At 31.0% G+C, this 24,739-nt stretch overlaps 2 protein-coding genes across 2 annotated transcripts; both read left to right on the top strand.

The window, feature by feature from the left end:
- Positions 1–8,319: 8,319 nt before the first annotated feature.
- On the top strand, positions 8,320–12,788 carry LOC134707753 (uncharacterized). Its single transcript, XM_063567779.1, has 3 exons — positions 8,320–8,907; positions 9,203–9,275; positions 11,701–12,788. The coding sequence occupies exons 1-3, from the start codon at positions 8,668–8,670 to the stop codon at positions 12,021–12,023; spliced, it is 636 nt and encodes a 211-aa protein (XP_063423849.1). The 5' UTR covers positions 8,320–8,667; the 3' UTR covers positions 12,024–12,788.
- Positions 12,789–15,497: 2,709 nt separating this feature from the next.
- Positions 15,498–21,222, top strand: LOC134705315 (uncharacterized). The gene is made up of 3 exons (XM_063564060.1): positions 15,498–15,896; positions 16,302–16,365; positions 20,846–21,222. Exons 1-3 carry the CDS (start codon positions 15,579–15,581, stop codon positions 21,142–21,144), a joined length of 681 nt encoding a protein of 226 aa, XP_063420130.1. The 5' UTR covers positions 15,498–15,578; the 3' UTR covers positions 21,145–21,222.
- Positions 21,223–24,739: the final 3,517 nt, after the last annotated feature.

Below are 24,739 nucleotides of genomic sequence, written 5' to 3' on the forward strand. Positions count from 1 at the left end.
ATACATGTGATTGGTTGGAAGAATTCTTTGAATTTCTTTTGAGTTATTTTTTCTTGTTTTGAATAATAAATGAGAGAAAAAATATTTATTAATGAAGTTCTTTTTTTGTTTTCTTGTTTATCGTCAAGCTATGAATCAATGTTGAGAAAATGCAGAACTCTTGAATTTGGAAGATTCAATATAAATATAGAATTTAGATAAAACCTTTAGATTAAACTCATCAAATATAGCTATCTTTTACTCGTTTCATTTACATTAGATCCACCAATGGCCCTTTGATTTTGAGGTAGAACAACAAAAAATATTCCAATAATTCAAAATGTAATAAACATTAAATCTCTGTCCTGAATGTTCTTCCATTTATTTGTAATTGTACTCCTATCATGTAATGGTGTCATTTTAGTGTTATATCTAACATTGCCAAAAGGCGGTAGGTTTTGCTAGTGACAAACCAGGTTCAACCCATTTTTATCTTTAAGCGTCCTGTACCAAGTTAGTAAGGAACATGGCAATTGGTGTCTAATAGTTCGTTTCTGTTTGTGTTGCATTGTCGTTTGTTTTTTGTAGCACTTTAGTGCCGTTGTTTCATTGTATTCTTCCTTGATGTGCTTCTCTCAGTTTTAGTTTGTAACCTAGATTTGTTTTCAACAATATATGACTTTGGAACAGCGGTATACTACAGTTGCCTGTATTTACAGACAGTACTCAAGTTTACATACACAAATAAAATTGCCCACATAGAAAGAAGGAACAAACTGATATTTTTTTATGTACTGATAGTGATGCATTTTAAGGGGACTTCTGTAGTTTATTCAAAATATTTTCATTAAGTCTTTTACCAAACGTGATCAACCACATTAATAATTACCCAAGTTAGAGAATGATTTAATTGTTAAATGACGACAAGAGATAGTACATATTCAAAAAAGGGTAAGTCTGGTAAGGCTAAAACAAACTGACTATGTCATGGCAAAGAACGAAAAATGACAAAAAGTAAACAACAGTTCACAAAACACAACATAGAAAACTACAGATGAGCAAAACGAACACCATCAAACCCCGGGGGTGATTCAAGTGCATTTTTAAAGCATGTTAGTACTCTATGTGTTTGAAATGTACAATGTACTTTTTTTTTTTAATACTAAGGTTTTTCTACCTCAGAAATAGATTACCTTAGTTGTATTTGACAAAACATTAAGAAATTTCGGTTCTCAATGCTCTTCAACTTCATACTTTATTTGGTCTTTTTAACTTTTTTCAATTCGAGCGTCATTGATGGGTATTTGTACACGATACGCGCGTCTGGCGTAAATACAAAATGTAATCCTGGTATCTATAATGAGTTTATTTACAACCACTGGGTCGATGCCACTGCTAGTGGAGTTTTAATTCCCCGAGGGTGTCACCGGCCCAGTAGTCAGCACTTCGGTGTTGTCATGAATATCAATTATATATTAATTTTTATAAATTTCCTGTTAAAAAACTGATTTTTTTCGAAAAACTTAAAGATTTTCTTATCTAAAGAATAGATTGTCTTAGCCGTATTTGGCACAACTTTTGGGAATTTTGGTCTTCACTTTTGTACTTGTTTGGCATTATTACTATTTTGATCTGAGCGTCACTGATTGGTCTTATGTAGACGAAACTCCCGTCGGCGTATTAAATTATAATCCTGGTACCTTTGCTAACTATTGGTCCTCAATGCTCTTCAACATCGTAAATAATTTGGCCTTTTTAACTTTTTTGGATTCGAGCGTCACTGATGAATCTTTTGAAGACGAAACGCGTGTCTGGCGTAATTAAAAATCTATTCCTGTTATCTTTGATGACTAAATTATATTTGGCACTATTGATCAAATTAAAGATTGCGAACACATGTTGCTAATGAGTTGAGACACGGATACGTAGTATCGGTTATCCAAAACTTTACTGATGAAGTATCGATTTCATGTGAATTAAGTTCATTTAGTGTGAACATTTACTACGAGCGTCACGTGACGTATATTGACATATTTTTACAAAATACATTGGCCAGAGGCTTTATAAATGCAAATCAAATTCACTGTACACATCTTGGTGCATCAGTTGCGGCATTTCGACTATCAATGTCCTATCTGATGTTTTATGTCCAATAGATTCATTATATATACCAAAATTCAGTATTGCTTGATATATGAAAGGTCAATTCCGAATACAAACGCTAAAGAGTTGATCAAAACAAAATACCTGATGATAGCGGATATGTTCCTAATGTCGGTTTAAAATATAATAAATGGAGCTGGATCTGCTTACACTTCTGGAGCGCATACGATCACCCAAGTTTTTTGGCGGGGTTCGTGTTGCATAGTCTTTAGTTTTCCCTGTTGTGTTTTGTGTACTACTGTCAGTACTGATGTCCTTTTTCTTTTTAAGCCATTGCGTTGTCAGTTAATTTTGACTTATGAATTTGAATGTACCTCTTGTATCTTTTGCCTCTCTTTTAAGAAAGAATAAAAGACAGACCAGACAAGAACAAATTTAAACTAGTCCCCTCAGCACTAGGAGTGTGTAGCATGATGAAAATACAAATCGACATCAGATCTAGACAAGATCAATACATATTTGCATAGACGTGTAAGCAGGTGTTCACTATAAGATGTAAAATTGAACCATACAATTTACTCTACACACATAAGCATAATTTTAGCATGTTTCATAAGGAAAAAAGAAACAGAATATACCAAGGGAGCATTCAAAACTAACAAGACGAAATGACTTATCATTATAACAAATAAGGAGGTGTGGGTTTAACCCCGCCGCATTTTTGCGCCTGTCCCAAGTCAGGAGCCTCTGGCCTTTGTTAGTCTTGTATTATTTAAATTTTAGTTTCTTGTGTACAATTTGGAAATTAGTATGGCGTTCATTATCACTGAACTAGTATATATTTGTTTAGGGGCCAGCTGAAGGACGCCTCCGGGTGCGGGAATTTCTCGCTACATTGAAGACCTGTTGGTGACCTTCTGCTGTTGTGTTTTTTTATTTTGGTCGGGTTGTTGTCTCTTTGACACATTCCCCATTTCCATTCTCAATTTTATTATTGCCTATGAGATAACTATCAACCACCAGAGATTAAATGGGCATGATGAAAACATTTACAGATAAAGGCAACAGTAGTATATCGCCGTTCAAAATACATAAATCGATTGAGATAAAACAAATCAGGTCTACAAACTAAAACCGAGTGAAACAGGAAAACAACGAAACAATAGAACACTGAAGCGTAACAAAAAACAAACGACAAAGAACATACATAGACATATACTATACGATAACAACTGTCATATTCCATACGTGGTACAGGACATTGTAAGAAAAAAAAATGGTGGATTGATCCTGGTTTAATTGCTAGCCAAACCTACGCGCATGACAATGTTAAAAAAACACTAAAATGACAACATTACAGGATGGGAATACAGAACAAATAAATGTAAGGTCATCAATGTGTAAAATCCGTTCCATATGACTATAAACGACCGTAACATTTGAAATGTGAAACAGTGCATTCTTAATATTGTTTCATTAAAAAAGTTAATGCCCATCCTTTTAAATTCTGAAAAAAAGTCCTTGCCCATCTAAAAAAAATCTATAAAAGAACTCTTTGCCCCTCTGAAACTATAAGACAATCAAAAATGATTTAGGTTCTTTTCTATTTTAAAGTTTTTAAATTTTTATACGACCGCAAAATTTTAAATTTTTTTCGTCGTATATTGCTATCACGTTGGCGTCGTCGTCGTCTGCGTCGTCGTCGTCGTCGTCCGAATACTTTTAGTTTTCACACTTTAACTTTAGTAAAAGTGAATAGAAATCTATGAAATTTTAACACAAGTTTTATGACCACAAAAGGAAGGTTGGGATTGATTTTGGGAGTGTTGGTCCCAACATTTTAGGAATTAAGGGCCAAAAAGGGCCCAAATAAGCATTATTCTTGGTTTTCGCACAATAACTTTAGTTTAAGTAAATGAAAATCAATAAAATTTAAACACAATGTTTATGACCACAAAATGAATTTTTGGGAGTTTAGGTCCCAACAGTTTAGGAATTAGGGGCCAAAAAGGGACCCAAATAAGCATTTTTCTTGGTTTTCGCACCATAACTTTAGTATAAGTAAATAGAAATCTATGAAATTGAAACACAAGGTTTATGACCATAAAAGGAAGGTTGGTATTGATTTTGGGAGTTTTGGTCCAAACAGTTTACGAATAAAGGGCCCAAAGGGTTCAAAATTAAACTTTGTTTGATTTCATCAAAAATTGAATAATTGGGGTTATTTGATATTCCGAATTTAACTGTGTATGTAGATTCTTAATTTTCGGTCCCGTTTTCAAATTGGTCTACATTAAGGTCCAAAGGGTCTAAAATTAAACTTAATTTGATTTTAACAAAAAATGAATCCTTGGGGTTCTTTGATATGCTGAATCTAAAAATGTACTTAGATTTTTTATCAATGGCCCAGTTTCCAAGTTGGTCCAAATCGGGGTCCAAAATTAAACTTAGTTGATTTCATCAAAAATTGAATAATTGGGGTTCTTTGATATGCCAAATCTAAATGTGTATGTAGATTCTTAATTTTTGGTCCTGTTTTAAAATTGGTCTACATTAAAGTCCAAAGGGTCCAAAATTAAACTAAGTTTGATTTTAACAAAAAATGAATTCTTGGGCCTCTTTGATATGCTGAATCTAAACATGTACTTAGAATTTTTTGATTATGGGCCCAGTTTTCAAGTTGGTCCAAATCAGAATCCAAAATTATTATATTAAGTATTGTGCAATAGCAAGAAATTTTCAATTGCACAGTATTCAGCAATAGCAAGAAATCTTCAATTGCACAGTATTGTGCAATAGCAAGAAATCTTCAATTGCACAGTATTGTGCAATAGCAAATATTTTCAATTGCACAGTATTGCACAATGGCAAGAAATATCTAATTGCACAAATTTGAATTGAGATAAGTTTTGAAATAAGGGAAAGGGGGATGTGAAAAAAAAAATTGTGGGGGTCAATTTTTTTCATTTCAGATTTCATAAATAAAAAGAAAATTTCTTCAAACATTTTTTTGAGAGGATTAATATTCAACAGCATAGTGAATTGCTCAAAGGCAAAATTTTTTTAAGATCATTAGACCACATTCATTCTGTGTCAGAAACCTATGCTGTGTCAAGTATTTAATCACAATCCAAATTTAGAGCTGATTCCAGCTTGAATGTTGTGTCCATACTTGCCCCAACCGTTCAGGGTTCAACCTCTTTGGTCGTATAAAGCTGTGCCCTGCGGAGCATCCGGTTATGTCTTGAAATCAAAGAATAGACTTTGGTGTTAATACAAAATTTAAAATCTGATAGTTAATTCCTATATGTATGTGTGTATCAGAACCATACATTGTTTTTTAAAACCAGTATGAATATACATGTACAGATTTGATTTTAGAAGTGTAGCCTCAAATACAATATTGATTTAAAAAAAGGAAATAATTGAAATTAAGGGACAATAACTATTGGACTAGTAAACATGTTATCATATGCTGAATTACTAATCATTGTCCTAACAACAGAGCATGTTTATAGTTCAAATATCAATGTCCCTTTATCTATTATACTTTTCAAAAAGAAATTATGGTCTTTTTAAGCAAATATTGGCAGACATATTTTTGACTTTGATTCAGCTTTTTTCGCCTCTTAATCAATTCCCTAAAGGAGTAGGTCCGATAAGGACCGATTTTGGCCTCAAATGTCAGGTTCATCTGACGAAAAATTTTGACCACTTTTTCAACACTTAAGTGTCTATGTCATTTGAATCAATTAATTGATGGGGAAAATTTTAACTGATTTAGTCATTAAAACTATCCGATTCAAGCTCAAATATGAAAAATCTACCAAATATGCCAAAAATTGTCACTTTTCAGATGTTTTTTTTGTAAAAAAATTAAAGTGGCCACATCTGTGTTCATCATCAACCTTTATATATGTTATGTATTATCATAACATACAACTTACATTTCAATATTAAGGATGAACACGAATGCGTCCACTTTCGTTTTTCACGAAAACCGTCTAAAATTTAACTAAAATGCTAGAATTGTGACGATTTCAGTAATTTAGCATGACTTTATGGTGCTAGTACCCGATACATGTGCATTAATATATCAAAAACAGCCCATATTTATGTAGCAGAAGCATTCGACTGTATAATGAACAACTAAAAGTTTACTTTTTAACAATTTTGTAAAACTACTATATTTTGGGGCCAAAAATGGGTCTTACTGAACCTACTCCTTTGACTAACACCAAACTATCAAACCTGACAATCTGTAATTAAGATCAATATATAAATGAGATAGGTGTACATTTATATGAAAATCTAAGTTGATTTGAAAAAGTTATGAAAAATTTTAAAGGTGACCATCTGAATTTAGTCTTAACTTAAAATTGTAGTTTTTTTTAACCTATTAACTAAATCCACAAAATGACACAAAAAAAAACCAAAGTACTAAACAGCCTGGTATTCAGTAAGATGAATATAATAATGATATAGCAGTAGAGTTTTATGAAAATGCAAGTTGATTTGAAAAAATTATGAAAAAATTTAAAGATGACTATCTTGAAATAACCTCAAACTGAAAAAAACACGTTTTTATTAAATCCATTAGAATGACTGTAACACACCAAACTACCAAACTACTTGGCATTCTATAAGATTAATATGTAATTGAAATAGCTGTAAAGTTTTATGAAAATCCTTGTTGATTAGAAATGTTATAAAAAAAATTAAAGATAACTATCTTAATCCTAAACTGAAAATTTTAGTTTTTTTAACCTTTTTATTAAATCCGTAATAATAACTGCAATAAACCAAACTACCAATCAACCCGGCATTCTGTAAGATCAATATATAAATGAAATTTACTAAGCTGTAGAGTTCTATGAAAATCCATGTTAATTTAAAAAAGTTATACATTTTTTTTTAAAGATGACTATCTAGATTCAGCCTAAACTTAAAATTGTAGCTTCTTTTTTTAACCTTTTTATAAAATCCACAAATGACAGCAATATACCAAAGTACCAAACAAACTGGCTTTCTGTAAGATCAATATATAATTGAGACAGCTGTAGAGATTTATGAAAATCCAAGTTGATTTGAAAAAGTTATAAAACAATTTAAAGTCGACTTTCTGAATTTAGCCTTAACTCAAAAATTATCTATCCATAAATTTAAGAGCAATACACCAAACTTTTAAATAATTTGGTATTCTATAAGGTCAAAACAATTTAATAGATAGTCCGAACAGAAAATTCTAGCTTTTTTATTCCTTAATTAAATCTTTAAAATTGACAGAACTAAACCAAGCTACCAGCTTGTTGAGACATGTTTTGAGTGACTGCAAAAGAAATTTCCTACACACCGATAAAATAGATAACAATATTTTTCCTATAAAATGTATTCTGGCCCATCCACGAAATATTTAAAAAAAAACCCACGCCTATCCAAATACTTCCACAAAAAAGTGCTTGCCCCGCCCCTTTTGCACCGTTTCAACGTCCCCCAAGCCATCATTCTGAGAAATATTGAACGGTCCCTAAGAAATTGTAGTGGGGTGTATAAATATATCAGTTGCAAATTGCTAAGTTCAATAAATCGGTCAAAAGAACACAAATATTATATAACTAACATAAAAACAATACAGTCCATCACGGAAACCAGTTTCATTAAATACGAAAGTAACATGATTAAAGAGCATTGCAATCTAACGATTTCGGAATGTTTAGCTAAACATAACTGAGGTATTCAATCTGGGAAAGAAAATCCTAAGCATGCAATAACGAGTAAAAATTTGTCAACCAAAAGTTTTGCCATCATTTCTTAAACATGTCGTATTGTATTGATACAGTTTTTGGATCTTTCATGTATGTATGTAAGGCAATACAAAGTTTGGGCGTCAAAAGTCCACATATTCATTGACTTTATGCAGAAAATTCGTCCTTTTAAAACATGAACTGTTTCACACAAAATACGTGACTACAAAGTAAAATCATTTTTCAAAACACTGCAAAAATGTTCATTTCGATTGGTATAGTAGTATTGTCAAAACGTGCGTTGAAATGGACAGTGGTATAGCAAACATCGAATTCCCTCACAAAATCTTTTTAGTCACAATAGTGTTAATCTAGATCAATGGGTCAGCCTATTTTAAAATTTATTTTAAAGTCCCAACATTTCATCAGACAAAAATTAAAGGGTTATTCCCGGTACTAAAAATAGAAAAATATTTCTCAGTAAATGAATATGTATTGCATGTATTTTAGCAATTAGGCTGACAAAACACGAATACGTGTTGTAATTATACTGGCTAAGGGACGAAATAAAACTGTTAAAACACACAGACAGATAGATTTATGTTCAGAAAAGGAAGAGACTACGGACGGGATATAGAGTAAAATCAGAAAAGTGCAATGCAAATATTTGATACTAAAGGAAAAAGCGTAAAAACATAACAAACAGTTCGACTCTGAAGCGAAGAGAAATATTTGTTAGAAAGAGGATAGACACAAGGGCGACAAAAACAATACACAGAACATTTTTGTATATACAGTTGACAGGAAGGCTATTATCCAACATTTGAAAGAAAAGGAAAAAATGAATAGGTCTACAAGTTTAGCGTCAATAGATAGTTTTACATCAGCGATTGACCTGCTACCAATTGACAGCAGCCTAGATGCTATTTTAGATGAGAAACAGGATTTTATGAGTAAACCAGAATCTGATGGAAAGAAGAGTAATGTACTCAAAGACCACAAATGTTGTTTGTTAGTTGCTACTATCGTATTCATAGTATTTCTGTGCATCTTCATCATCATATATTCCAATCGTTCTGAGGTATATATACTTGACTGCAATACAGATAGTTTGTTCATGTGTTATGAATTCAATTGTACGGTTATAGCAATAATCATATTTGTTTGATTCAAAAGAATAAAACTATTCTTTTTTGTTTAATACTTTTATCAAATGAATCCTTTGTGAAAATTATTATTTTATAATAATATGATATTTTTACTGTATATCTACAATAATTATTATTTACACTAAATTGAAATTTGACAACGCTATTTAAAACGTGGTTAGTTTATGATTCTATCCGTTTAACTGTATGTTAGTTTTCACATTACAGCCAACTCGAGAATATTCTTCTGTTTCTGGAAACTGTGCTAACTGTTTGAAAGAAAATAAAACCAACGAAAAAGGTATGTGATTTAAAAAAAGTATTAAAGCTCGACTACACCATTTCCAAATCTGTATATTGTCTACACCGCTTATTACTGATGCATCAACATGACAAGGTAAAACAAAGTATTTGGAAAAGAAAATACAAATATTTAATTATTTTTACTAGTTTATAACTTTCTTTTTATCATGTATGGCTTTTGTTTCCACATTGAGTATAATCATATTAACAAGGAAAATAAGATATACAAGACCGCACTTTTGATTTAACCTAAAACTCGATTTAAAAATAAAAAATTTCAAAATAAAACTAATGCAACAAAAACACATTCTTATGAACACTTCAACTTGATCTTATATTTTTGAAACCTGTAAATTCAGAAATGTTTTGCACTTATTGTGACGGAATTTGATTATTGCATTTAAAACTTTAATACACTTATTGTATTTTTCATTTACCATGTTAACTCAAATTGTAGCGGTCACCAACTTTAATGAGAAACAATTCTGTTTTTAACGTCATTTTTAAAGGATGTTTAATTTTCATTCGGCTTTTTGAAAGGTTTACATTGCATGCTGTTGAAGACACAGGTAGCCGATATAGCCCAATTTCATGTTAATTTGTCAATTCCCTTCGATTTTCCACATTTAATGGTTTCAAATCTAAAGCAGTAATTAGATACAAATTCGGTTGGTGTCAAATAAATCAAAAGTTCGGTCTGGTGCATAAAAACTAACTCAATAAACTTGTTTAATCCCGACGCATTATTGCGCCTGTCCAAATTCAGGTCCTGGAGTCTCTTGCCTATGTTGTTATTGTATGATTTTTAATTTAAGTTCATTTGTTTTGGAGTATTACGTCCATTTTCACTAAAGAAGTACAATTTTTTGTTTGTTGAAGACCCGTATACTAGATGGAGACCCTCGGCTTTGTTCTACTCTTTGGTCGGGTTGTTATCTCTTTGACATATTCCTAATTTCCATTTTTAAATTAGTATAATGAAACAATAAAACCTGTCAAAGATATCAGATTAATAAATTTATAAACTATGATTAAGACGCTTGTTTCGTCTACAAAAGACTCAAGAATGTCGCTCGAATAAATAAAAAGACAAAATCTATGTATACAATTTTAAAGCGCATTGAAAACCAGGATTGTGAAATGTTTAACTTACTGTGGCTAACGTGAACTATTAATGATTCAACCACGTCAAAGTTTTGTGAACTGTTCACTTATTAATATTACCATAAACATGATAAACACAACGCACCGATTTACGTGTCCGCGCAGTTACTGAAGTCAAGTTCAAAGCCAATTACACCTAACAAATCCACCATGGTCACACAGCTAGGTTAAAGTTTACTATTTACCTAAGCATGAAGTGTTGATTTAGACCAATGAAGGCAAGTTCTATTTTTAAATCATTTTTTAAAATCAGACAAAAATTAAAAGGTTAATCCTGTGACTATAAATAGAATATATTTCCAGTAATGTATAATGTAGCAAGTATAGAAGGACAAATTACGAACATGTTTTTTTTAAAATTATATTGGATCGGGAACGAAATAAAAATTGTGACGTAATATGTATTGTCAAAATGTAATTTCGCATTTTAAAGATTTTGATACAATTATTTGTGTGTACTTCATTTACTTAAATTGCAACATCTTATCTATGAATCGTTTCCAATTTTCACAATTCGCAATAAAAGAGGGGCGAAAGACAACAGAAGGACATTCAAACTAGTAGATTGAAAATAAAGTAACAAAGCCATTGCTAGAAAAGAAAAAAGACAAGCAGACAAATAATAATAAACAAGACACAACATAGAAAACTAAAGACTATTAAGTAACACGAGCCCCACCAAAAACTTGGGGTGATCTAGGGTGCTCCAGAAGGGTAAACAGATCCTACTCCACATTCTATAATAATTGCACGGAGATATTTATAGATTATCGTTGATCATCTCAATGAGATTGATTTTCTCGCTTGAGCTGGTACAGCGAAAGTGAAAAAGCAATCGAGTTGAGATGACCAATGATAATCTATTTATCGCTATTTTACCTATGAAGACGTTGTCAATTTCATGTCAATTTCGTTAGCAAAGCCACGTGTCCACCTTAGATTCTAGTGATAATTATTCCATATCAAGCGAGAAGCATGATATGAAAATTATCACAAAAAAAGATAAAAAAAAAATGCACAATATAGCGATAATATGAATTAGCAAGTATCTTTGGTTGTACGTTTACGTCTACGACACTATATATATCCTTTATTAATTGCTGACAGATAACTGCAACTTTTTTGCCGCACAATAAAAATATCAACCCCCGGTCTTTCATGCTAATTCCTCGGCTAATTCACTTTTATCTGGAATATATGTGTTATTAGTAAATAATTTATTTTTTTCCATAAATATGTTCTATTTATGTTCTCTTCAGATTTTCCTAGCAAAGAAGTAAAAAATACTGAACTTCAAGTTACGCTTTGGGGCCCAATGATGACATTTATTATACAAACCCATGGACCGCTATCTCTCGGAGTCAGTGAATATGATAAAAAAGCAAGACTGATGATATGTAGAAAGAACAGAACGTGGTATGAACTCTTTTGTGACTCCCGAACGAAACATAATTGCCCGTATGTTCCTGTAACTAAATCAGTAACCATCAGAAATGAAACTGAAACAAAAGACGAACAGATCAAAGTTGATATTGAAACAAAATGTATAGATCAAAAAATTGGTATCAAATGGGATATGTAGCTTGTATTGTATATGTTTTATATTTCAAAACACGTTATACGTTTTCGTCATCTCTCTGATTTGACTGTTGAAATGTTACTTTGGAATAGTTTTTTAATGATTTATGAATAGATGAAGATGTTAACATTGTTGGAAAATCTGTTTCACTCAGTATCGAACTAGTTGTTGGATCCCAATTTGTAGATCACTCCAAACTGGTCTGTCTTTTCCTGGACTTATTACTTTAGCATATACTCATGTTTGATCTACATGCTCTTTTTGGACGAATAACACCAACTAAGAGGGGAGAAATATATTAAAAAGATACATGCGTCTAAATAGTTATATAAAGATATTTTCATAAAATGTTTTCGGCGGTCGGATAGTTTTTGAATTTATTTTGGAGTAACATCCTATCTGATATTACTGCTCAGTTTATAGCTGTAGCTGGTGTTATATATGTAATTTCCAGATGATACCAATTTCACAGCTAGTATCCAGTGCCTTCGTCGGCACAGTATGAAAATTCTAAGTTATTATTAAATTTTTTAATTTAGAATTCTATTATTTTTAATATAACTAGATATCAAATGTTTGCTGAAATGTTTAGTCCCTGATCCTGAAATGTTTTATTTCACCAATATGTTTTGTATCGAGCGTACATCTCGGAGGTAATTTGAGAAATTGTTATGCGCATGAAATTCAATATTGTACTTATTTATTTTCTTTGAGATGTTGTTCTTAGTAAATTTGCTGATTGTGTGACCGTTTACAAATAAAAGTAATATAAATGGTACTTCAATCTAGTATTGATTTCTTTTTTGATTGAATATCTTCCATTCATACCTATACTAAACGAATCTGCCTTGATTTTGTTTTGCTGTAACAATAGCTATTAACAATTACGTATATCGTGTTTATAATTTATATCACAACTGCTTCGATAAAAAATGATTTACTTAAGTGTGTTTAGTCCAATACATCATCTCTACACTTTACACTTTCACACAAGTTGTACTTAGTTTGAAAATATAATTCACCGATAAAAAGTAACGAAAATATTTTAAAATATAACTGACAACAACTTTAATATATATCGTAAATTGTAAAGTTTATGCTATTAGATAAAATTGATAATTTTAATAGACAAGAAATATTGTCCGGTTGGAAAATTTAAAGACGAACTAATCAGCAATAAATAACTTCTTTTACACAATTTTTAAATACACTTTTTAATACTTAATGTAGTAATTGGCAGAGATTAATTGTGCTGCCTTTGAAACTGGATCAGAAGAAGAACAAAGTCAACATTTAAAAAAATAATATCAACACTGATATTCATATCATATAGTAAATATTCGTCGACAGTAACTGTTTAGGATTATACAATTTAAAAAGATTAGTGTACTTATATAATTTTTACATTTATTCTTACCAGAAATATAAAAACTGTTTTCTCTTAAACCTCAACTCAGGTCAGGGTCAAGTCAGTTCTCGTACAATTGCTACAATTTCACCATGTATGTAAATATATTAAAAGAAGTTAAAATATGACAAAGGATCATGAATCAACTAAATTTCTTTCTTTGAAGTCAAAATATATTTGTTGTCTTTATGATTTTTTTTTAATTTAATTAGTGTTTTCAAGACAAACGTATAATATCCAGATCGCACATGCAAATCCTGATAATTGCTAAATTAAGCTTGCATACCACTCATCCATAACTTTTAAAATAAAACAATAAAAGATTCGTTGAAATCTCGATTTTGTTACGGAAACGAATGGTGTATTATTCATATGCTTGCCAATGGACTTATTAGTTTTCTCGTTTGAATTGTTTTACATTGTCTTATCGGGGCCTTTTATAGCTGACTATGCGGTATGGGCTTTGCTCATTGTTGTTTGTGTCATTTTGGTCTTTTGTGGATAGTTGTCTCGTTGGCAATCATACCACATCTTCTTTTTTTTTTTTATATATATTATAACGATTTATACAGACCTATGAGGACGCAGGTTTGTGTTCGGCAAGTTTGAATTTTGTATGAGCAATGCGTTCAAAGGCCTGTGTCAGAAGTCGGACCAATTTGTTGCATATATAAAAGTCTATGATAAACTCCAAATCTAAAGCAGGATCTGATTACCCTTCCGGAGCACTTGAGATCACCCCGGAATATTTAGGGGTTCCTGTTGCTCTTTATTTTATTGTTTTGTAATTTTGTATTGTTGCATGTCTTATCGTCGGTATTTAGTTTTTTGCTATGGATTGTCGGGTTGTTTCCAGCATATGAGTTTGAATGTCATGTTTGTATGTTTCGCCTATTTTGTTGAGACAAACCAGATTTATAAATCAGTATTCGTAGTATAAAGGATACCTCTTCTTATGTTTCATGAAATCAGTTTGTAGAAAGCAAAGAACTACCATAGATTTATGATTTATTTGGCCTTTGTGACAACATATCTACCCTTGATTAGGAATTTGACATATATCTGGAACCCATCATAGATGTGAGTCATACATTTAAACATGTAATTGTATAGGTGAGAAAAAAGAAAATTGTGATACCAAGGGCCAAGAAACAAGCGAAAAATACCATGGACAAAAAAGAGACAATGTCGTGGAAAAAACCCAGCCCTTATATCAGACAAGCACCAGTAAAAATTTAACACAACACATATATATAATAACGACGGAGCAACAAGATCCATACCAACAACTGGATGTAATTTCAAGTACCCCGAAAAGTAAGCCAAAATTGATGAACAAGCTTCTTGTAATAGTACAAACAAACATCTCCTCTCGAACCGATTCTTTTTAACTCCGTTTAAACCCTTTTGACGACGATACTGAACTTTCTGTTTGATTTTATGGCGAGTAAGTGAACCTGTACTGTACCACATACCTCATCTTCTTATATCTATGCAAATAAAATGAAAGACAGTTTAATTGAATACTACTATTTGATAGTAATGTTTTGATAAATTTTAGTTTTTTTTTAGGTTTTAATTACATTTATGGTAACCTATGTTTATGGCCAAGCGGAACATATGCCATATTTTAATGGGAAATATGCTTAGACAGTGAATGTACTATTCCTTGTATGTAAAGCAAAGTTGACCGTGGAGCAATTTTTTGTTTTTGATGCAATTTTTGTGTTGTTATATTATCACTTTATTCTCTGAATCGAGACGGTGCTTGGTTCATTTTTTGGATAAGATTGAAATGCTTTACAAATGTTTCCTAAATATATTTTATATATGAAAAAGTAAATGACTACAGCATGAAGAAATAATGTTGAAAATTTATATCGTATTCTGGTTTAAAGTATATATAGTCAATTGGTATTATCTATAGATAAGAGATATTCATTAAATCCCAAAAACTAAAAATAGCTTTTTTGTTAAAAATTTTCATTTAAATATGTCACTGGGAATTTATCGAATAAAGAACATTGCCCTTATAATAATGAAATAAAATTTAAAGACATATTCTAACATCCATTTCGTACCAGTTAAAGAATAATAAGGATCGTCTGACAAAGATTATATTTATACAAGAACCTTTTAACTTTCGATAAATGGCCTCTTCTTTGAACTCGTCAGATAAAACGAAAGTGGATAAGCAATCGTTGCACAACGAAACGACGGCTGAAAATTCTGTGTCACAAGAAGGCGATAAAGAACAGTTAAGTGATGATAATCTTCTACCACCAATTGAACCGGAAGATGATTCTGTACGAAACGAAAGCAGTCCGTGTACTGTTCTTCTGAACGCTTTAGCGAACTGTAGACCTGCAGCTGTACCACTATATATGAAATACCTCGTTATCGGTTTCATTGTAGTTGTGATATTGATAATAGCGACGGTCTGTATCACAATTTCAATTGTTAAAAAGGTAGGCCTTTACATTTATTTTAAAACTGAGAATCTATTCCTGACAAGATATACAGTCAAACCTTTATTCATTTTTTAAAATCATACCCGACCTCGTTACACATATGATAATTGAAACTTCCGGCATGTAGTAATCTGTCATAATGCCTCCACAAATACATTTGAAACTTAAAATATTTAGATAGCTTCCACTTTCAGTTTAAATTATATTGTGATAGTCAGATGTTTTGTTTTTATTTTGCTTTAACTTATTTTCTATAATCATCATTATCATTATCATTTGTATTATTACTTCCAATATAATTTGTTTTATACAAGTATTTAACTTGTCCGTTTTTTAATGTAAACTGCAGTGATTAGAAAAATTTGTTTGAACACATGATGATTTGCATTTCATTTTTTACAGCCTTGTCAGGAAAGGCCCTTACCTGAAGCGATTCGGAGAGGATCAGTTGTCGAAGACCTACATAGTACGTATACGCGGTTAAATATAACGGAATTTGATGAAATTTAATTAAAGTGAGAGGGTTATAGAACCAGGTTTAATCCACCCTTTTCTACATTTGAAAATGCGTGTACCAAGTCAGGAAAATAACAGTTCTTGTCCATTCGTTTTTGATGCGTTTTTATATTTGATTTTGCCATGTGATTATGGACTTTCCAAATTGATTTTTCCTCTAAGTTCAGTTTTTTTGTGATTTTACTTTTTATTGGTGTTTTACATCTTTAAAATGTTTTGCAGCTCCACGATTAATGTCTGAATGAATCGTTACAAATCGTACATAGAAATAGATGCAATGGCACATTTTGTGTCATAATAAATAGCTCTTGCATGTTAATAAGTAACATAACAAAAATACCCAACTCTGAGAAAAATAAAAAAAATGAAAGTCCATAATCATAATGCAAAATCAAAAGCTGAAATTAATCAAACGAACAACGGTTGTATATGTGCAAATTATAGTTACAAACTCAAGAATGAAAAACGGTTGAAAATGTATCTTTTTGTGATATTCATCCCAAAACATCATTGAATGGCTGGCGGATAAAATCGTTTTTATATGTTCATATCAACAATTACAAGATCAAGGAAAGTAGTACTTTATATATACTACCGGGATAATAAAGCAAAAATAAAGTAAAACCAATAGATGTATCACGACTTAAATACTTAAAGAGCTTACAGAATAAAAGAGACAAAAAATATGACAAAACTGCAAAACCTTGTAGTTAAACGGAATCGGGAAAATACATCTTATAAACAAGCATGTTTACTTTGGTCTTTTATAATTAACGCTTTAGTAGGTGTTTTAATTTCAATTTTTGAATCATCACTTTACCACAAAACTGTGTGAACTCATTCCTTAGAATTATCCGATGATGTAAAAATACTTTTACATTTTTGTAATTTTTGCTATGAAATCTGTTCGCATCATGTATAAAAAATCTAAACAATCATCCCAGTTAAAACATATCGTGTGTATGTATGTACAAGTTCTTTTCAAATGTGAAATACATAAACATATGTTCAGAAGTTTATTATATGAGACAATATCTGAAAAAGTCTACTTTCCATGTCCCCCACTTCACCAGCAATTATTTTTTTATTCAACCATCTTTTTAGAAAATTTTAAGTTTCAGTATAAACTAAATTATATAATGCACCAACTCCTGCCAATTAAACACTCGTTCTTGTATTTCTTCCAATAAAATATTGTAATTTAAATGTTTAACCCCCCCTTAAATCATGTTGTCCCCTGTGTTTTTTTGAAAACTAAATCATTCAAATAATATCCAAATTAATTCAACAGGCATCCGATTCTCACATATATGATACATTATATAATAAACTTGCCCCTAATTTGTCTTTTTATATTATAACTAGAGCATGTAATGAAATTTTGCAAATTTTAAGACAAAAAAAAATTGTCCCCAGGGGTGATTTCCCTCCTGTTACCACTAGTTTTTTTTTACCTGTGGAAACGTTTACAAGACCAAGAGTTATTTTCCTACTATGCATTTTGAAGAACATAATTTCCTGAATGCATTAGTACAAAGAAATAGATGGAAAGGCGGCCAGGTTTGAAATTCAAGCCCATCCAAGGTACGAATTTATAGAAAAATACTTTGTGGTGTTCTATCCTGTTATAGCCTTTTCTTACACTTTCTGAGAATAATTTTATGTGTGCACCACAACATTAGGTGTGTTTTTATATCATCTTTTTAAATGTTATATGTCACAGGAAATACACTTACATTTAATGTGATAAAAAGGACAAAAAAGATCGCGTAATTCCTTTCTGTTACGTTCTGTCATGTTACCTGATAAAAAGTAACAGCATAACCATCATCAGGAACAGGAAGGATGCTAAAGACAATTTCACTAAAGAATCGAAAAGTTTATCTACTATATGCAAACCATTTCATTTGATTTATGTTATCACCACCTAATCCAATAAATTTCAAAATAATACACAGTATATTGAATAAAAAAATAGAGTTTTTCCCTTTGATAACAGCAGAGAACATTGTGCAATTCTAGTATAGTAAATAGTAACAGCAAGGAATTTATTTTGGAATTTTTCATTACCTAGGCAGATTTTTCATCTTGCAAATACAGTTTCAAAGGATAAATGACATTGTTTGCTGTTATCTTCCAATTGTGACCAATCTAAAATGATGTATTTTTCTTAAACTTTAAAATAAAGCAGAAAAATCCTTTCTGTTACCAACTCTGTCCTGTTACCGTTGTCCTGTTACTCAAGATTCTTTCATGTTACCGACATATCTGACTATATTTAAGTATATTTCTAAACCTTTTGTATTGCAAATGCTAAAATCAATAATTGGCATTTGATAAACTATTGCAGGATATACTAGTAAACCACAAATAATGTCTTAAACTTATTTCTTATTCCCATTAGAAACTTTATAAAATTGGTTCACTTTGGTAAGAGGAAAGAACTGGATTTTTTTTTGTACCATTTTTAAAATACCCGTTGCTTCCTTATTAAACAATTGTTTGAATTACAGACAACAGTTCCTAGATCCACAATGTGTGTTCTTCGATTCGTGCTATTAAAATACCGGGACAAAGATTATTTTTTTTGTTTTTTCTTATTGCCAAAAAATCTACTTTTTCATATATTGTCTCATATACAGTTTACCTGAATGACTGAATTAATTTTACTAACGCCATAGTTATAGACAATAAGTATATTACTATAGTGTTATTAACTGGCTGTTTCTGTATGGGTACTGGTATAGATTCAAGGTTTGCTTTATTGGCCTCGAGACCCGTAGGGTCACATATATAGGTACACATATATATATAGGGAAACCAACTTTTTCTTCATTATTCTGATTTTTTTTATGTATCGTCTGAGTTGTTGTCACATGATTGTTTACTCCATAACCATTTTGTTTTCTATATGTCATTTTTTGCCGCATTTGTTGCTTTCCCAACATCCTTCCTTTTGTCTATATTATTACGATATTCTCCTGGAAAGAGCTCTTTTAATAAATAAAAGGGACCAACGAACCCATTACCTTACCTTTAAGATAGATCAGTAAACATGGGCATAATTATGGATGATTATTCAGACTAGTGCACACATTTTACAGTTCAAACAAGACAATGCCGAGCGTGGCATCCCCTCGTATGTAACATATTTGGGACAAATATGGACACGATATTTGTATATGACATATGCAGAAAATGGTAAATTGAATATGCATATTTGATACATAAACTATTTATTTAGAAATCAACCAAAACATTCAGTAACTGGAAATGCCTTTAATATTGTCTTTAGAACCAGCAGGTAAAAAAATGAGCAACCAATTTCCTGTGTATTATGCTATTTCAAGAAATGTACAATATAATATATATTCAATATTGCTGAAACTATTTAAAACGCGCGATGCCTTCGGCATATAATTTAAATGCATCGTAAGCTGTACACGACGTCTTTTAGACATCGTATGGCCATCGCGCCATCATTGTAATCCATCGTGTAGCCTTCGTAATACATCGTGTAGCCTTCGTGATCCATAGTGTAGGCTTCGGCTGAGATTTGAAGCTTAAATACCCGTCTTCGGTTATCCTTCGTATGTCCATCTTTTGCTATCGTACATAATTTCGGCACCATCGTATACTCTTCGTTATTCATCGTACTTGCTTCGGTCACTTTTTTGTATTTTAACGAGATCGGGACCAACTTCGTACGAACCTACAATTTTTGCATTCGGGTGTCCATCGTATATAAAAATCGGAACAGTGTGACGCGGGCATTATCGAAAGATTTGTAAGACAAAATATAATGATACTTGTCACCGATTTTAGCCGAGTCACAGATACGACACAATCTATGATTTCTTGACAGATTGTGCCATCTCCTTGTCTATACTGGTAGACGGTGGCTACCGCATCAAAATTTACAAAACATACAAATACAAATCGATGGTAAAATAAATAAATATTTTTCAATTATATTTTTTAAATATTATATAACATATAGTTTTAGAGGTAGAATTCATATTTGAATGACATTCCTGTATACATTTTTCCCTTTTTGTGCTCTACACATTTAGAAATCCGCAATGCAGATAGAGTACCCTGTTGATTTCAAATAATTGACATTCTACAATTGTCTGATGTGTTTTATATAAAACATAACCATTTACCCCAAATCATAATGATTAGAATAGATAAATAATCGCTTATATAAAACTGAGGAGACTTTAAACTCTTCTCTATGTTAAAGACGACCTGCATGATTGACAATCCAAACAAGGGCACATTCTTTGTTTATTGGGAAGAGTTCACCTGAATATTTGTTGTTTTTTAAACAACCGCTTATGTCGTTGCTATTTTTTTATTATTGTATTACATAATTTAATTAAGCTGCCTGTTAAAAAATCAAATTGAATTTATTTTATGTTTGACAGTTCTTTTATCAATTTGGGACGACAAAATGGACAAGTTGAATATAACTTTTTTTGGAAAGAATGATCATATACTAATCTACCAGATTAACTATCAAGGAAATGGCGCCAGGAACCAAATAGTACTGTGTCAACAAGGAGAATCAGCCTTCAGTATTTCGTGCGGTGAAGAGAAAACTAATGCATGTGTACCTGTCCCTGAATATCCGAACAAGAATCCGGAAACATTTCCTAAACATTTTAACTACGTCATCGATAGGCAATGCATTGGAAAGAAGGCAGATTTAAGATGGAAAACATAAAAACAAAACAACATTTTACCAGGTCGATAGCAAAAGAGTCGATAGTAAAAGATGCTTCGTTGATATTTGTAAGTGTTACATTTGTGATTGCATAATCACTTTTTGGTGTAAAAAGTCATTATGAGAAAAATTATATGGCATGTAGTATATCTATATAACAAAAAAGAACGAAGAAAAATATCTCAAAACTGGATCAATCATCAAGTAACTTTTAACAAATTATTATTATATTCTTCGTTACATTTGTTGTTTTTATAGTGATGCATGTATGTATGCCTTCATACTTTTAACGACAAAATTATTTTTATGTCTACTTGTAAGAATTTCAAACGCGCATTTTTACACCAGCAATGAAAATCTACTTTCCTTTACGGGCAGACTTTATATACATAAATTAAGTGGTACAAGAAAAGCAAAATGAGTATGTTAAATTTGATGTATGCCTTTTTGTGATTCTTCGTTACATTTGTTGTTTTTATAGTGATATTAAGATGATAACACAATATTGACTGCTGTACCCCTATTTTTGACATTTTTACTCTTTGAGTATGTTTGTTTTGTTCATACATCGTTGACAATGTAATGGAATTTGATGCGACTGTCATACAAGCAAGAGGTTTAGCTAGCTATAAAACCAGGTTCAATCCACCATTTCTACATTAGAAAATGCCTGTTCCAAGTCAGGAATATGACAGTTGTTATCCATTCGTTTGATGTGTTTGGACTTTTGAATTTGCCTTTTGATTTTTGATTTTCCTTTTTGAATTTTCCTCGGAGTTCAGTATTTTTGTGTTTTTACTTTTTTATGTACAGGCATTATTAACTAAAAAGTATGTTCAAGGTTAAAGATTATACGGTGACGTGAAATATTAATTGAATACGTAATCAATGTTAACATTTCGAAATAGAAAATGAAATTTCTTCATAATTTAAAAGCCTGAGTTATTTTCCTTTTGTTACAACGTTGGCAATATTCTAGGATTAAACTCACGCGTTTCTCTCTTCCTATTTCACTTAATTAAAAATTTCAAACACTACTTCCAATTTGAATCACATAAAACGGTTCACCTGGTCACATGGGTGACCAAATTGATACCAAAGATCACAGCAAGAAAACAAAATCTACCAATTCCATTTGAAAATTTCATTTCCAAAGTTTAGGATCGAAACTACGGTTGTATCTTATAGATATTTATCATTTTCAAGGTCACATGAAATCTAAAATGGACAATTTTGAATTGCCATTTCATTGTCAAGTCTTGGATTTTTATTTAAATTGTGTTTAAAATATGTCATTTACACGTATGAACACAAAATCTACTAGATAAAAAAAATATAATATACAGTAAAATATAATGAAAAAGTAAAATCACAAAAAAAATGAACTCCAGGAAAAATTAGAAACTGAAAGTCCCTAATCAAATGAGAAAATTAAAAGCTCAAACAATTGAATGGATAAAAACTGTGATATTCCTGACTTGGTACAGGAATTGTCTTTTGTAGAAATAAAAGATGTAATAGTACACTGTGGATTCATTATGATTTGTTGGATATCAATTTTTGTGGATTTCTTGGGTAAAGTTGAAGCACGAAATTAAATGCTTAACGAATAACACATTTTCAATAGCATGCGTACAGACATTGGCCGAAACTACAAAATATAAATATACACGAACACATAAGTTTTCCGTGGTCCACGAAATTTAGTATTAACGAAAATAAACGAATCTACAGTACGTAATGTAATAATTTGACATACATACATTACAACGAAATATTTAAAAAAAACATTCTTACGGACAACCTGAATAAGTTGAAAAATATATATTTTGTTCAAGTTTTTTTGTAAAATTGGGAATTTAGGACACACTTAACGTCAAAGAAATCAAAATGTTTTTGTTAAATATTAAATAACTTTTCTTCCGATTGAAGATTGATTTTGATTTACGATACGTATGATTAATTATTCTAAAAATATATCAAATTCAACAAAATTCTTAAATCAAACAATCTTTAGAACCCAAGCTATACAACTAAACGCATGATGCTGTGACCTTTTGCAGACATTGAAAGTATTTTGTTACTCCCCCTTGTTTGAAATAAAAGACAGAAAATTGGCTACACCTCTTCGATTCAATAATCTGGAAGATGATCAAAACCATATTGCTGAACTAACTATATAAGCAATTGTCCGAAAATTAAAATGATAGTTGATATTCTTCATGAAGATTCATTGATGATAAGTAACGGAATTATACATTGATATTGATATTCCTATTGCGTTGATTAATATGTTAAAAACATTTTACCACATCTATTGATATAAAAATGTCTTTATCAATAACATTGTAAATAATATTATATGACTTGACTAATTTGTGTTTGTAAAGATAAAGTTTTTTTTTTTAATAAAAACCGAGAATATACAGATTGATTGGTGTGGAACCTGGTAGAAAATAAATTGACGTTTCCTTTATTTTAAAAATGTTGATACAATATGCAACTTCGTAAACAAATTTCGCAAAATATAATTTAACCTTCACAGAAACCACACTAGATGCACCAGGAATACTTGCAGAGAGACAATCCTCTTTTAAAGCATATTGGTTTTGAATAAAATAATTCTAAGAACAAAAATAAACTACCGATTAATTAACTAGAAAGCATATCCCAGATTGTTTTTAGCTTGCATGCTAAACACTAGTTTTACCAGACATAATTCTATGTTGAAGTATTCTTTTATTTGTCTGTGTATATTATTACTTTTACGTTTTGAGTAAATTTGACGTGGCTTGGTAATTGACCCTCTCGTCATTGCGTTATAATGCTGTTGTAAATTTTTGTATTATTGTCTTTCGATTTGCTAATGTTCTTTGTCTAAATGCCTATTTGGTTTTCTTTGTTAACATACTTATTTGTTTTAAAGTGATTGGGATTATAACACAATGTTGTCTGATGTTCACTTTTTGTTTTTAACATTTTTACCTATTTTTTGTTGTTGTTTGTTTTGTTCAAATATCTTTGTCAATATAATAGAATGGTATGCGACTGTCATACAAGTCAGATGTTTAGATAGCTTTCAAACCCGGTTTAATCCAACACACTCCTACATTATAAAATGTCTGTACCAAGGAAGGTATTGTAAGTTGTTTGCCATTCCATTTGATTGATGTGTTTTTGATGTTGCCATTTGCTTAGGGACTTTTCGTTTAGAATTTTAGAATTACCCTCGGAGTTCGGTATTTGTCTAGTTTTATTTCTATTTTAATGTCAATTCCGTCTATCTTACAAAATATTGTTAGACATTATAACAGTACACGACAAAAATGTATTGTTCTGAATTTGTTGATCATTTTTACATGTAATGGTTTAAAAACTGTAGGCAATAGAAATTAAACTTAATATTTACATGGCTGTGAAACATATTAATGGGTCTAATGTGTTTCTCATAACTAATACGTTATGTATCGAACATTGTACATTTCAATACACATAACATACTAATATGCTTTTAAAATGCACTTGAAACTCCCCCGGGGTTTGATGGTGTTCGATTTGCTCGGTCTGTAGTTTTCTTTGTTGTGTTTTGTGAACT

This window comes from Mytilus trossulus, chromosome 2 (assembly GCF_036588685.1).
Source record: "Mytilus trossulus isolate FHL-02 chromosome 2, PNRI_Mtr1.1.1.hap1, whole genome shotgun sequence".
NCBI classification, from domain to species: Eukaryota; Metazoa; Mollusca; class Bivalvia; order Mytilida; family Mytilidae; genus Mytilus; species Mytilus trossulus.

What these genes read in the sequence shown, in the direction of transcription:
- LOC134707753 (XM_063567779.1), top strand. Translation starts at nt 8,668, where the DNA reads ATGAATAGGTCTACAAGTTTAGCGTCAATAGATAGTTTTACATCAGCG. An exon ending in TATATTCCAATCGTTCTGAG is followed by an intron (nt 8,908 to 9,202) that starts GTATATATACTT and finishes TTCACATTACAG; the next exon opens with CCAACTCGAGAATATTCTTC. An exon ending in AAATAAAACCAACGAAAAAG is followed by an intron (nt 9,276 to 11,700) that starts GTATGTGATTTA and finishes TGTTCTCTTCAG; the next exon opens with ATTTTCCTAGCAAAGAAGTA.
- LOC134705315 (XM_063564060.1), top strand. Translation starts at nt 15,579, where the DNA reads ATGGCCTCTTCTTTGAACTCGTCAGATAAAACGAAAGTGGATAAGCAA. An exon ending in CAATTTCAATTGTTAAAAAG is followed by an intron (nt 15,897 to 16,301) that starts GTAGGCCTTTAC and finishes CATTTTTTACAG; the next exon opens with CCTTGTCAGGAAAGGCCCTT. An exon ending in AGTTGTCGAAGACCTACATA is followed by an intron (nt 16,366 to 20,845) that starts GTACGTATACGC and finishes TATGTTTGACAG; the next exon opens with TTCTTTTATCAATTTGGGAC.